Below are 15,171 nucleotides of genomic sequence, written 5' to 3'. Positions count from 1 at the left end.
TTACTGTTGTTCCTTCTGGACAGTTCAGCAGCAGGGCACAAATTATGCAGCGGCTGCTTAGCATTAGCGTTCAAATCCGGGTGAGAATGATGTCCGTACTTCATTGAAGAACTATCTCAGTTTAGAAAAATACCTTGGCAGACACTTCACGACGGGGGAGGGGCATGCACTGTGGCTATGTAAAGAGCATTCTGGAAGGATTCATCATCGCTTCCTCCTTTTGACACAAGCAGCCTGTGCCCTTTTGATAAAAAGCCCTCCCCCCTGTTGGGTTGAGGAATTTGGCAATGAAAATGCTATAAATATATTTTCCATAAATAGGGAAGCTTAGACAAAACTGGAGGAACGTGTAAAAGTTCCACCTCATGGATTCTCCACCTTGGAAAGAAAAGTCACCCTTTGGAATTTCCGGATGCCTTTGCTCATTGGATTTTGGGCGGGTAGATGAATGCTCTGATTGTGAGAAAACGCGCAAAGTCCCGATGGCCTCTGTAGGAAGGCTGCTCCCCGTGGGTACTCTCCTGGCTCTGAAGAGTGACAGGGAGAGGTCATTGAGGCCATGGGGCTAAAGATGCAGAATATGACACTATAGAACTGAGATGTTATGGGGGAGATCTAGTGATCTGGGGTTCAGAGGAGTTCTTAGCTAGAAAACCAGAAGAAGAGTCTAGGAAAGAAGAAGTAATAGTGGACTCCATTAAAATCAAGAGACTTCCCTCTGGTGAGATTCACTTTGAAGACAGTGAGGTGTCAAGCCACAAGGTGCAGGGAGAAGATACTAAAAACATTTTAAAGGACAGAATCAAAACATTCAAACGCATCTTAAAACTCGGTAATAAGAAAACGGTCCAGCTAAAAACAGACTTGAAGAGACACTTTACCCAAAGGAGAGATGGAGAGGGCAGATAACACACGAAACATGGTCATTTGTGATTGGGGAATTATACCTGAAAACAGGACACCTGCACCACTTCATGCTTACTAGAACTGGCTGAAATTTAGAACTGACCACAGCAAATGTGGGTGACTATGGAGTATGGTCACTTGTTGCTCGGAGGGATGGGGAATTGGAGCAATTTAGAGGACGGTTTGGCAGGTAGTCACCACACTAAGCGTATTCTAACTGTGTGATCTATCAGTTGCACTGTTGGGTGTTTACCCAAGGGAGTTGTAAACTTCATGTCAACCAAAATCTGCCCTGAATTGCACGTAATGTTTATGGTAGCTATATTCCTAATTGCCCCCAAATGGAAGGAGACAAGCTGTCTTTTTATAGCTGAATGGAGAGACAAATATGGAATATTAATTACATAGAATATTGCTTAGCAGTAAGAAGAAATGTGCTATCAAATTGTGAAAAGATATAGAGAAAATTTAAATGTATATTGTTAACTGAAGTAAGCCAGAAAGAAGAGGCTGCATGCTGTGTGATTCCAGTCGGTTGATCTAGAGAAAGCAAAGGCGTAGAGACAGTGAAAAGATCAATGCTGGCCAGGAGGCCAGGGCAAGGAAGGATGAAATGGATGATGTTGAGCCTGGGGACACCAGTGGTGATGAAATTACCCCATCGGATGCTTTAATAATGGATATAAAACATTAAATATTTGCCAAACTTCTAGGAAATACACCACAAAAGTGAATACTACTTAAAATTATGGATTTAAATATTGGTTCATCAGCTGTAAAAGTGGACAATACTGTATAGATGTTAATCACGGGGAAGGCTGGCATGGAGAGAGAAGTCTGTCGAAATCCAATGCATTTGTGGCTTGATCCCCTCCCCGAACCTTGCAAACCTGAAGTATATTAAAAACAAAACAATAACAGCATTTAGAGTGAAATATCTTTCTCTCTTGTCAGTATTTAGTATTTAAGAGAGTGTGTGTGACCCTATACTAATAAGCTGTTAGGTGGCTGAGGACTTCTCCTTCTCTGTCAAAGGGGTTTCTTCCTGTCTTGTGCTTTCCAGTGGTCGGCCATAAAGGATTGATTATAAAAGCCATGCTGTTTTAGAAAGTGGATTGTGGGGTGGTGTACACACATGCCACCTCCTGTGAGTCGAGGACAACTTGTTCTTTTACCATGTGAGTTTGAGCCCTGGCGATCGACCTCCTGTCACAAGGCTTGGGAGCCGGTACTTCTAACTGTTGAGTCATTTTGCCAGCCCAGAAAAGTTGTTATTACCACTAGAATCCTTGTGTATTTTATTACTTTGTAATTTTCTAAGGTGCTTCATACTACTATTTTGTCATAAAACTTGGCCAAATTAAAAAAAAAAAAAAAGAAAGAAAGCAGAAACAGTAGCAACATTCCCATAGATTGTAAGACATGGAGTCCAAATGCCAGGCGTTCACTGAGCAGGATTATCATAGTGAGGGCCGGCCAGAGCTAGAGATGATGTGTGAGGTGCGTTTCTCCAAAGATCATTTTGAGATAAACCTGGTTAATGATTGAACTCCCTCAATTCCAGGTCAAGGTTTTAAATGGCATCTGTGATAAGACAGTGCGCTCTACCACAGACCCTGTTATGAGCCAGTGTGCATGCCTGGAGGAAGTTCACTTACCGAATGTTAGACCCGGGGAAGGCCTGGTAAGGATTCTCTTGTTTTTTAAGTGCTCAATAAACTACGTCTCACTGTTCTCACTGTAACTCTGAGTAACAGAGATATTATTACATTACTTTATATTATATTACATTTATTATATAGTTAGAGACCTGCCATCTTAAACTGTTAATTATCTTTCAAGCATAAAAACAAACACAATTTAAAAACTTTACCCTCCCATCTTAGGATTGATTCTTAGTGCTTAGCAATGAAAGGAAATAGAAAACGTTTCCACAAAGGAGAGATGGTCGGTCTGTGGGAACAAAACAGCATCCATTCTGGAAGTGTCTATTAGCACTTAAGATGGCTGTGAGGAGGCTGATGGAAGGAAAAGATCCCTAAGAAAATCTCAGAAATGTTTCTTTCGTCCTGTGTCAGGTTTATAATGGCAGGCTTTCAGGATGCATGCGGGTGACTTCTCACGGGGGATTAATTTGCAGAGCTACAGAAACCCATGAAGCTCATTGGCTAGCGTAGAGTCTTTACATCAGGGAGCTTTTGCATGTGGGCTTTCTCATAGGCCTGCTGAACGGCTGGCCCTGGGCGATGATGCCAAGTGCCCAGTGCTAAGAGCACAGAACTTGTGCAGTGGAGGGCTGTCACTACTGATGCTGGTGACGGTGATGGACATGAAGGAGGAGGTTGGAGTCATTGATGTATACGTTGTCAGTCTCTTAAATAGGAAAGCAAAAAAAAAAAAAATCACTGTCAACAAGCCCATATTCTCAGTGGGTAGAAGTATACTCTTACTTGGCTCTAAAGTAGAGGGTGGATTAGCATAGCTTTAAGAATTCCTGGGTATGAGTTTGTAGTCAAGGGTTGAATCAGATCCATGCCCTGAGTGGGCCGAGATGGAGTTGTCCTTTCCTACCATAGAGTTATCCTAGGAATGGTTGGGGGAAGGATGTACAGTTCTGTAGGGCAGACACATATTGACTTGACATTGTAGCCCTGGAGAGGAATGGTTGGGAACCTTGAGGGTTTTACGGTTTCGTGAGATTGTTTTTGCAGAGTGGTGTCAATTACAGAGCAGGACAAGTTCAGTGTAGATAATCAGGGGAAACTACTATTTGGGCCCTGTCTGCCCCCTTTTTTTCTGTCTCCCCTCATCTTATAATAGTTCAATAAGAATGTTGATATTTGGGCTGTCAAATTGTAGATACTTATCTAGTAACGTGGCATTTTGCCCAAGTTTGCCTAAAGGTGTCTCTTTGAAGACACATTTATTCATCCATCCTTTGGCTTTCCCTAAAATAGAGCAATGTCCATTACTGATTATCTATCCATGTTTAATTAGTTCACATGCTTCACCTGCAAGCCCGGGCTGCATCACAATAGGCTCTCACAAGTCGTCCCATGTGTACCACTGATAGCAGATGGAGCCAACCACATTGTTTCTCTGGGAGAAAGCGGTGGACAGAGAAGAAGAGCCCTTGTTTGAAATGCCTGGCTCGCTGAGCAGGCCTGAGAAAATTCCTCCGTCCTAGGGTTGTGGCAGGATGCTGTGTGCCCAGCACACACATTATAATATCAAAGAGATTGCCCATCTGATCGCTTCTACTGGTGTCCAGTTGTTTAGTTATCTTTCTCGATGCCCTTTGGATTGAGTTTCCTGGTGTTTTGGAAAGCTAAAAAAGCACCTGATGTTCCAAAGGGACTGTTGAGTGTTTTGAAAGTTTATGTGTCACTGCAGCTCTCTGTGAATGCTGGAATAATGAGTTAATATGTTGGCGACTCCCTCTAGGGCATGTACATCAAATCAACCTATGATGGATTGCATGTGATCACCGGAACCACAGAAAATGTAAGTGTGCCTCTGTAGGGTGTGTGTGTGTGTGTGTGTGTGTGTGTGTGTGTGTGTGTGTGTGTATGCTCTTGTGTGCTTTGACACATTCGCCACATCTCTGAGCTTTGGGGTTAAGAGCACGCACGGGCGCGCACACGTACGTGATGTTATCTGTGTGAAATGTGTGAGAGCTGGTGTGACGGCCTGCTATGTGTGTTCTGTTGGCGGATTGGCTGCCGCCTGTTACCAGCTGTTGTCAATGTATTATTTAAATTGTCCTTTATTGCTCTGGGTCATGTGCCATGTCTTTTTTTTTTTTCTGCCTCCACCCTTGTGCTAATTATTCCTTTTGCACCTTGGAGGTATGAACCCAAAAGTACAAAAATAACGATCTCTTTGTTGTTATGAGTCACTCACTCACAGTACAACTGGGGTTGGTGACCATGTGTATAGTGTGTGTGTGTGTGTGTGTGTGTACATGTGTGTGTACATGTTTGTGTGTGTGCTCACGTATATGAGTGTGCATCTGTTCGGAGGGCAGAAGTCAGTGTTGGATGTTTTCCTCAGTTGCCCTCTACTTTATGTTTTGAGATAGGATGTCACTGACTGGCAGACCAGCTGGCCGGCAAGTCTCAGGATTTCTCCTATTTCTGCGTCCCTTGGCTCTAGGGTTATAGGAGCATACCACTGTGCCTAGCTTTTTACCCGGATGCTGGAGATCTGAACTCAGGTCCCAGGTGTGCACAGCAAACACTTCCCTCACGGAGCCATCTCCCCAGCTCTGGGATTACTCGTTATCTTCTTTAACATGATGAATTTGAAAAAAGTAGAGCTACGCAAATGTATTTCTCTTGCAACCTAAACTGTGGCTAGCTTTTGAGTGACATTGGCATGAAGTAGTAGGAACATTTCAACAGCTACCCTCTGCCTCAGTGAAAGAAGCAAATGTTTGAGGCGTGAGTCTGTTTAATCAATCAATGAGGGAGGAGATAATTCCAAATATAGGGGGAAATTCAGCAGTCCCTCCCCCCTTCCGGTGTGGTGAAAATGTGTGTCTGATTTAAGTTTCATAGTAGGCCTTTTGATAAAATGTGACATGAGCTTTAATGAATGCTTGCTATACAGCTCTTGAGTGTTACAGTGGGAAAATGCCAATGCTTGAGGTAGTGAGTAAATTCTCCATCAGTCTTGTATCTCTGATAGAGAGATGAGTGGAAGATGGGGTGTCTTTAAGTATTGCCTGTCAGAAAAAAAAATCCTGAGAATCAAGAGGACTTTTAAAGTTAGTTAAACTCTGTGTGTGTGTGTATGTGCGCGTGTGCACCTGCATGAGTTTATATGCACCACAAGAGTGCAGGTACCTACAGAGGCCAGAGGGAGTCAAATCCCCTGGAACTGGAGTTATAGGTGGCTGTGAGCTGTCTGATGTGGGTGCTGGGAACCAAGCCTGAGTCCACTGTAGTAATAGTAAGTGTTCTTAACTGCTGAGCCATCTCCCTGGCCCCTACAAAGAATTTCTGGGCCTTCTCACCTGATAGGTAATAATGGCGCAGGAAGCTTTCATTTTCATCAGAACATACTTTCAAAGGGACAAACATAACTCTTTATGTAATTTACCTCCACTTATCCCTGTTGGAGAATTGCTGTCCCCCAAAACCACAAGAACAGACTCGAGTACCCCTCCATACATTGTTTTTGGTTGGAGGGACTCAGAAGGATGATGACCATGACAGCCTTTAAAGACTGAAGTTGTAAGGTCTTGTAATTTGGTGATCATGCTGTTTGGTTTGACCAGACTTGGGCATTTCCAGACTCACCCTGGTCTTCTCGGAGCCACATCACTCTATGATACATGTGTGGTGTGTCTGTGTGGTGCCACCAGAAGGCACAGGTTGCCACTTTCCTCTTCTACCCCCCTTTTGTTAGAGACGAGAGTTGAACGGGAGGCTAAACAATATTGCCTTAGAATCAAATGAAATGTCAGTAAGAATAACAATATATCTTTCCGAAATTCCTACCGGAATCATAAACCAGGGCCACGGACCTAGGATTTACCTGCCTATAGTTTGTTCCAGAACTGAATGGAAGCTGCCCTAGATGGGGGTGGGGTGTTACTTACCATCATTTTAACGGTTAAGAAAAACCAAGAACTCATTTGATTCCGTGTGGTGATCTGTTAAAAATATTGTCCATTACTTTAGTCATTCACCATGCATTTATTGAGGGCCTGGCCTGCACAAGCCCCTGGGCTAAGTCTTGTAGCTGTGGCTGGGAAGTAGTCACGACCTCACTTCTCAAGGGTGTGCTCTGGGCGCTTTGTACAGACTCGTGGATATTTTATACTTGGCAGTAGGAAATGGCAGCTCCAGATCAGCTCTCCAACTCTCAACAGAGATGACTGTAATTTCACTTAGAAAGTTTGGACGAAGGGGAGCAGTGGTGGGCAGAGATCTCCCACGACTTTTCTAGTTCTGTGTGCCTCCATCCTGGGCTCCAGGATAATACAAAGCCAGCAGGCCATTCTGAGCAATGCAGTGTGTGTTGTTGGAGTGACCTCAGCAGTCAGGGTCAGACAGATCGTTCCAAGGTGTTCTCTCTCGGACTTCTTTTTTGGATGTTGTGATCTTATTCAGGAACCTGAACAACCCTCTCTTGTGGGAGCGGGATGCGCTTCAGAAGAATGGGGCATTGTTCTGCCCTTTCTGAGGGCACACTGCAAGAGGCATCGTTTTTTTCTGTAGTCTGACTCATGGTGAAGATAGGCAAGAGCTCCTGACTTGGGGAAAACGTTGCTATCAGGCTCTCTGTTTATCAGTGTTCTGCCAAACGCAGCCCCGAATCTCTTGATGGGACATTTGAGAAACGAAGACACGAGGATCCTTGGGAAGGGAGTCAGTTGAGGACAGTAGTTCATGTGTTTTATGATCTATAAACAGGGACTTCCTGGCCTTGGGGCCATGTCTTATAAAAATGAAGCTTGCCTCAAATGAATCCTCCGCTCTCGGAGGCTAAGACGATGGTGCCTTCCGAGGGGTCAGACTTAACTCCAGCCGTTGACCCACGGGTGCAGAAGGGAGCATTCATCTTTACAAAGCAACCGAAGAGGAAGAGGCTCTAGGTTGGTGTCTCCTCCCAGTGTCGAGCTGGTTGCTAGTCTCCGCTGAGGCACTGCTGTTGTTATGGCAACGGATGAGCTATTTTGAAAATAACCAGCGTAGTTACCTGTGCCTTCAGCTGAGCCTTGACAGAGCCGAGGCAGTGTTTCCACAGCTTAATGCTGCCGGCTAATTTCTTGTTAAGCCTATCACAGCGGCTGAGTGAGAAAAATCCAGCAAGTGTGTTTGGAGTTTTGTTGCCCGCCCCCATGTTCAAAGGTGCTATTTTGTCTTCCGATAGCTGTAAATTGAAGTTTCACCCACTCATATATGTTACAAAATTAAATACTCTGACCTAGATAGTGTTTAATTAGAAATCCAAGGTTTATCTTTTCCTCTTCATCATGTGATAATGTCTTAAACAGAAAGAGTTTTTGTTCACTTAGGGAACAGGAATATGCTAGGCACCACATCGACAAGTGGCTTATATCCCTTTATAAATGTCTTTGTTGTTTTAAAGTAATAACAGTGCATAATAAAGGAGGAACAACACATGCATTTTTTTCTTTCCTTTTTTAAAAAAGATTTATTTATTTTTATTTTGTGGGCATTGGTGTTTTGTCTGCATATATGTCTGTATGAGGGTGCCAGATTCCCTGGAACTGGAGTTACAGGCAGTTATGAGCTGCCATTTGGGTGCTGGGAATTGAACTCAGGACCTCTGGAAGAGCAGCCAGTGCTCTTAACCACTGGGTCCTCTCTCCATCCCCTCATTTTGTTTCTTTTTAAAAAGTCTTTCTGTGTGTATGATGTGTGTATGTGGTATATACATGTGTGTATGTATATACCACATATATATATGTATATATATATACATATATATGTGTGTGTGTGTGTGTGTGTGTGTGTGTGTGTGTGTATGTATGATATGTGTGTATGTGTATGCTCTTTTGTGTATATATACCAGTGTGCTTGTGGATATGTGTGTGTCTGTATATTCCTGTGGGTGTGAGTGTGGGTGTGCACATGCCACACTGTGTGTGTGTGTGTGCGCGTGTGCATGTGCGTCTGTGTGTGTGTATGTGTGTGTGTGGTGGTCAGAGGACAACCTTGAGTGTCAGTCCATGCCTTTGACCTTGAGATAGTGTCTCCTGTTTGCCACTGAGTACCCCTGTCAGGCTGGCCTGGGAGCTTCCAGGTTCTTGTCTCTGCCATTTGTCTTACTATGGGAACACAGAACACACACACACACTTACCATGTCCAGATTACCGGGCCCCCGGGCACCTGACTTTATGCCCCATTCTTGCGTAGCTGGTGCCTTATCTGCTGAGCCATCTCTCAGTCTTAGATTCTTTTTCTTACTAAAGCCATACTCATATTTTCTTGTTAAAGCCACACTTATAACCTAATGGTGAAAAAACTTTTTTCTTTAAAGAGGTAAAATTTTTGTTTCCATTAACTTTTTATTTTAATGGCATTGTGGTAACTTGGAAAACCAGAAAGAAAAGAGATTAATGTTTATTAATAATGACAGTGATCCTTACACATTAAATGGTTCTTCTGCTTTCGCAGGGTGAGTGGTGATGGGGAGCTATGAAACTTTTCCGTTTATTTATTTACTATTTATTTATTTATAGTTGAACTTCTGGCTTTTTATCAGCTGACCATTTCAACAATACCACCCACATATTTCATTTTTTAGATGAACTCAGGTGTTAATGGAGAGGTCATCCGCTGCAGCCAACCTCATGTAGATTACACGAGACTCCTATGCCAAGACCCGTGGCCCACTTTCATAGATGGTCTTCATTTTTCTGAGAAAGTGTTATTTCTGTTGCTATTGTCTACAGAAGCAGAAAGAGAGAGGCAAACACTTAAGCCAGGTCTCTCTGTTTCCCTGTAGTCTCCTGCAGACAGGTCTCAGAAGATTCACGCTGGTGATGAAGTCATTCAAGTTAACCGGCAGACTGTGGTGAGTTCATTCATTGGGGTGTAATTTTTCCCTCCACAACTGTCCATTTAAAACTCTGTGTGTGTGTGTGTGTGTGTGTGTGTGTGTGCGCGCGCGCGCGCGCGCATGTGCACATGTACATACGCACACACACATGTGCAGGTGTTCATGGAGGCTAGAATACAGCATCAGATCTCCTAAGAGCTGTATATGCAGGGAATTGTGAGCCACCCAGCATGGGTGCTGGGAATCAAACTCCAGTCCTCTACAAGAGCAGCTGGTGCTCTTCATGGCTGAGCCATCTCTATAGCCTCTACATTTAAAAAAAAAAATTACACTTTGTACCCATTTTTTTTTTTTCAGTATCTGACGTAGTGCTAAGATGAACATATGTACATTGACCCAATTTGCCCATAACTTGAATTTCCTTGAGATAAGTTTCCGGGTTGGATTTCCATGGCTCACAAGCAATTCTCCCTGCCTCCTTTTCCCTCATTCAAGGTCGGGTGGCAGCTGAAAAATCTGGTGAGAAAGTTGAGAGAGAATCCCACAGGTGTGGTACTGCTGCTGAAGAAGAGGCCCGTAGGCTCGTTCAACTTTACTCCGGCCCCCCTGAAGAACCTCCGGTGGAAGCCGCCCCTCGTGCAGGTATCTGGGACCGTGGTAGACCTTCATCTAAAGGGGACTTTGTCAAAAAAAAAAAAGGATTCAAATGGAGGGTGACCGCTTTTAGGAGCTGGTTTGCCTGTCAGTATTCTCTAGTCCTGCTTGCATGAGAATGTAAACTCCGGGTCTTTGCTGAACAGTGTGGGAGCCACTTGCCATAGGTGACTGTTTAAATAGTTGGAAGGTCAGTTCCTCCATCTCCCTGGCCGTGTTCCAGGTGCCGAATCGCCACCGATGGCTGGTGCTGCCGCAGTGGACCACACAGGTGGAAAGGTCGCTTTAGATGGTCTTACTTGTTTTCAGCATGGTCCTGTGGCCTTTCCTGGGGAGACACAAGCAAATGTCCACTTGCCCCAGGTAGGGCACCCACGGGTGGCTGACCGGAGAAGTCATCCCACCCGTGTCCAGCTGAGTGAGACAGTGTATTGGGGTTACCTGCAGGAGCATGGTGACCCCCGTGCCAGCAGGAGTGACAGCTTACCAAAGACTCATCCTTAGAATTCCCTGTGTGGCTGGCAGACAGGTGTGCCAGCCCATAGAGCGTCTCTTCTCCCTGGCAACTGATATACTACTTGTGTAATGTTAGGGAACATTCTTGTGAGTTTTGTAACTTTCAGGAATATCCTGAACCTTGGATGTTTACTTTCTGACTTTTTTGTTGTTGTTGTTTTGTTTGTTTGTTTTTTTTGAGACAGGGTTTCTCTGTGTAGCCCTGGCTGTCCTGGAACTCCCTCTGTAGACCAGGCTGGCCTCAAACTCACAGAGATCCACCTGCCTCTGTCTCCCCGGTGCTGGGATTAAAGGTGTTCGGCACCACCACCCTTGGCTTGCTTTCCCTTTTTCTTCTAGGAGGAATGTTGCAATTGTGGGGGAAATAACAGTCAGCACTCGATACACTACACAGGACTTGAACCCTGATTTTAGGGCTCCCACGTGCTGCTGAATCCTTAGCAGGACTTTGCCAAAGAGCAGGTGGGGGTGGAGAATTTAGCTCGGGCAGCGGGAGGTGGCACCACACCATTGCTTAGGCATGGTTCAGAATCCCCAGCCCATGCCGGTGTATAACAAACAAGCCAACTTTAGGTGAGCTCTATGATTTAAAGCTTCTGTAAGCATTAAGGACCTTTATTGTCTCGGCTGAGCTTAAGGGGCTCAGTGATCCCTCTACAGCCTCAACGGACCCCCTTTTGCCACTGATTCTTAGTTTCCACTTCCCAATAATATTTTAAACGTTTGCTTTTGCTTTCAGAAAAGTCCTTAAGCCAAATGTGCGCCCCTAACACCAGCAGATGTCCCTCCTCGGCTCGAAAAGGTCCTTAAATCTTAGATGGCATTTTGTTTGCAGGGCTGCCTGTGATTTTATTTTGCACCTTCATGTGAAAGGCGGAGTGCCTTTAGGCTGTATATCTGAGCGCTTTATGATAACATAAGGCTGCAAATGTATCCACAGGCATAGTGAGCAGAGTGGAAATCAGCAGCGCTAAGTAGAGGGTGGAGCAGATGGGACACAGGACTTATGTTTTAAAATTAAGGAGAGGGGACCGGAGAGGTGTCTCGCAGTTAAGAGCACTTCCATGGGACTTGGGTTCCATTCCCAGCACCCACACGGCCGGCAGCTCACACTGTCTGTAACTCTAGTCTAGGGCATCTAACCCCTTCCTCTGGCCTCCGTGGTGGTCACTGCATGCCTTCGGTGTACTGACATGCCCCGGACCACCCATGTATATAAAGTATTCAAAATATAAATATAAACAAATGTATTCAAAAATGAGAAAAACGTATTGACACACCTGAACTACGTACACATTCGCTCTACAGTGCAGCATTTCAAAATTGGTTTGTGTTGTTGTTAATGCACATAGGACCTCACCGCTGTTTGTGGTGAAAATGTTTTAGTCTCTTCTCTCAGCGGTTCTCAGGAATCACTTCGTGTTGACTGTTGTCATCCTCTAGAAAGTTTTGACAGAGAGAGCAGTAGGGATTGTGTAGGTGAGGTGCCTCTTGCTGATGAGAAGGAAGGGCGTGGGGTCTGCACTGGCAGATGAGGGTGCATCTTGTTCTTTAAACCCATGCAACCACCACCCCCTCCCCACAACAACGCGGACACGTGGCCATCAGGCAGAGGTCATCTTAGGTTGGGCTCTTAGAGGCAGAGTTGTGATTCCTGTCAAAGGGATTTTTAAGGGCAGAGGAAGACAAGTCCGGGCGTGGCCCCCTCTATGGGACGGAGGGTCAGGACGGAGGGTTGTGTGTCATCGGGCGGCTGCAGGCCTGCTGGCCCTTCCTAGGAGAGGTAGCTCTGTCTGCTGGGGGCCATTCTCTAGAGAAGGGATGGCTGTGAGCTTTCGGCAGTTGCTATGCCCAGAAGCTGGGGACTGAGATCTCAGTATGGGGACTCTGGGTGTCCTTCCTAGCCCCTGCTCCAAAGAATACCTCAAACTCTCTAAGTTGGCTTGGTCAGTCGGGCTAGTGCAATAGCAGAGATAGGATACCAGGCTAGAGGGCGTGGACTTTACCCCCAGGGGTCAGGTTGACGCCTAGTTTTATGTTCTTATCTGTGTTACTTTGCTAGGGTTGCCACAACAATGTTCTATGGGCTGAGTGATTGGGGTTCAAGGTCAAGGCGTTCAGGGTTGGTCTCTTCTGAGGCCTTCCTCTCCGGCTTGAAAATAGCTGCCTTTTCCCTGTCCTCGCTCTGTCTGTGTCTTCGTCTTGTCTGGACACAGTTGGATTGAGTGCATTCTGATGTCCTCATTTTAACTTGCTCCCCTCTTTTTAAAGATGTGATATCCAAATACAATTACATTCCGAAGTACCGGGGCAGGGGTCCCCAACATAGGAATCTTGAGGGGGCATAGTTCAGCTCGAGACATTGTCTAGACACAAGAAAATATCATGTAGGAGGATGTCCAGATGTGAAGTGATGAAGTTCTGAGCAAGGCTAGTGCTGAGGTGGTTCGGATGAATGACTGATGACCTGAGAGGCCTTGGAGATGAGGCCCTGCTTGAGTCCCCAGGCAGCGCTGTGCAGGTTGACATTCCAGCTCTGCCATGCATCGCCTCTGAGCTTTGGGTGAGCTATTCAGTCCCCTGAGCCTCACTTTCCTAGTTAGTGCTGTTGAGTATTAGAGAAGGCTTTGGGGTCAGCATGAGGGGAGGGCTGGGTAGGGGAGAAGCAGGTGTCATGTGGTGAGCCAAGACGGAACCATTATGAAGGAAGAGATGCCAGGCGCAGTAAGCATGACCGAGTGTGAGGTGGCAAAGGAAGATCCCCTTGGGTGTGTTCAGATCAGAGGGAAAGTTAAGTATAAATCGAGGCTAGTTCATCCCTTGAGTTCCGGACATGAACTTTGGGAGGGGGCGCACTTCATTCTCTCTCTCTTCATGGCAAGCTTCCTTAACCGTGCGGTTTGAGGATGAGGAGCTGGGGAGAGATGGGGACACACTTAATTTTGTTTCTGACCCAGGGAAGTAATCACTAGGAAGACGTGGAAGCTGCTGTGTGGCTCAGCTACCAAATGCTGTTTGCAGAATATAAACGCTGGTAGACAAGACTGTAGGCTTGCTCAGCTCCTGACCTGGGTGTTTCTCCAGCTTCGCCTTCGGTGGTCATTATGCCTGGGTGCCCAGCACTCCTGGGAGGGATGTCATCTGATTCTTCTCAGTACCTCAGGTGGCCTTGCATAGGAAAGATGGTCACCATTCTGTTTTTAGGCTGCATCCTGACAAATGAGGGTCTTCCTAAACAGAAGTCATCATTCATGTTGGAATTTTGGGGAGAAAATGTCTTATGGGAGTGTTCCAGAATACTTGTAGCTTACAGGGTTTTAAGGATATGGATTTTAGCCCTGTGTTTTCAGATATGGGCATTCATTGATTCATTGGATGTCAACAGATTCCATATTGAATTGAATTAAGGGCTCGGGTTGGGAGATTATGCTGGAAGACTAGACAGAGCCCATGCCTGTGGGCCTTTGTATCCCTTCTGAATGTAGCTGTCACTTTGAATCTCTCGGTGGCCACAGTCCCTGTGGAATTAGTCCACACTAGTTCTCGTCGCTGGAATCCATTGCATTCATCACAACCTGAGGTCAAAAGGGAGTGCTTCCTTCCCTCAAAGGGTCTAGCATGGACTTGCGGGCCTTCGCCAGTGGTTCCCATAGTAACTGTGAGGACCTGGCTGGTCTTTCCCCAACTGGAGCTGGTTGGTCGGTGTCATTGTTAGATTGTAGAAGAAATAAGATAGAAAGTCTCATAGGAGATTTTAGAATGTCGGTCCTTTCTGCGTATGCAAAACTTACACAAGATCAAGGCAGCTAAAATCCCAGCGTGGATCTCCCAGCACATGAAGTCTTACCACTGTCAGAGGAGCCACTGGCACTTGGTGGCTGCTGGGAGGAGAGTCAGTTTTCTTCAGGGATGTTGTAGCTGGAGTTTTCTCCAGTCCTGCCTGGCCCACGGTCAGGACAAATCTCTCTCACCAGCCAGTCCCGCAGCTGCTCAGACCCAACCAAGTAAACACAGAGACTTATGTTGCTTACAAACTGTGTACGGCCGTGGCAGGCTTCTTGTTATCTGTTCTTATAGCTTAAATTAACCCATTTCTATAAATCTATACCTTGCCACATGGCTCGTGGTTTACCGGTATCTTACATGTTGGTACTCATGGTGGCGGTGGCTGGCAGCATCTCCTGCCTCAGCCTTCCACTTTCCAGAATTCTCTTCTCTCCTTGTCCCACCTATACTTCCTGCCTGGCTACTGGCCAATCAGTGTTTTATTTATTAACCAATCAGAGCAACATATTTATCATACAGAACATCCCACAGCAGGATGTGGTCCTGCATAGAGTGCCCATGCTCCAGTACAAGTCCTGCACCTGAACACATGCAGACAACACTGACTGGCCATGAAGTTAGAGGTGGGATGACAGGGAGGGGGAGAGAATGGGAGAGAACAGGAAGTTGCTGAGAGAGGAAAGAGAGGAAGGGATAAAGGAGAGAAGGGGAGTGGATTGGATCGAGACATGCACATGTAGGAATATTAAATATTTAATAAAAATGTAAGT

The 15,171-nt window shown here is 45.6% G+C and overlaps 1 protein-coding gene across 2 annotated transcripts in view; it reads left to right on the top strand.

The window, feature by feature from the left end:
* Window positions 1-15,171, top strand: part of Cnksr3 (CNKSR family member 3) — a 97,430-nt gene that overhangs the window by 74,524 nt on the left and 7,735 nt on the right. For both annotated transcript variants that reach the window (XM_076552836.1, XM_006978078.4), the window contains exons 6-9: window positions 2,471-2,590; window positions 4,351-4,410; window positions 9,392-9,460; window positions 9,941-10,087. In XM_076552836.1, the coding sequence (XP_076408951.1) occupies window positions 2,471-2,590; window positions 4,351-4,410; window positions 9,392-9,460; window positions 9,941-10,087 (396 nt within the window). The remainder of the gene's footprint in view (window positions 1-2,470; window positions 2,591-4,350; window positions 4,411-9,391; window positions 9,461-9,940; window positions 10,088-15,171) is intronic.

Source organism: Peromyscus maniculatus, chromosome 16 (genome assembly GCF_049852395.1).
Source record: "Peromyscus maniculatus bairdii isolate BWxNUB_F1_BW_parent chromosome 16, HU_Pman_BW_mat_3.1, whole genome shotgun sequence".
Classification (NCBI taxonomy): domain Eukaryota; kingdom Metazoa; phylum Chordata; class Mammalia; order Rodentia; family Cricetidae; genus Peromyscus; species Peromyscus maniculatus.
Note: the sequence above shows the minus strand (reverse complement) of the source record. Positions and strands in the feature narration are given on the sequence as shown.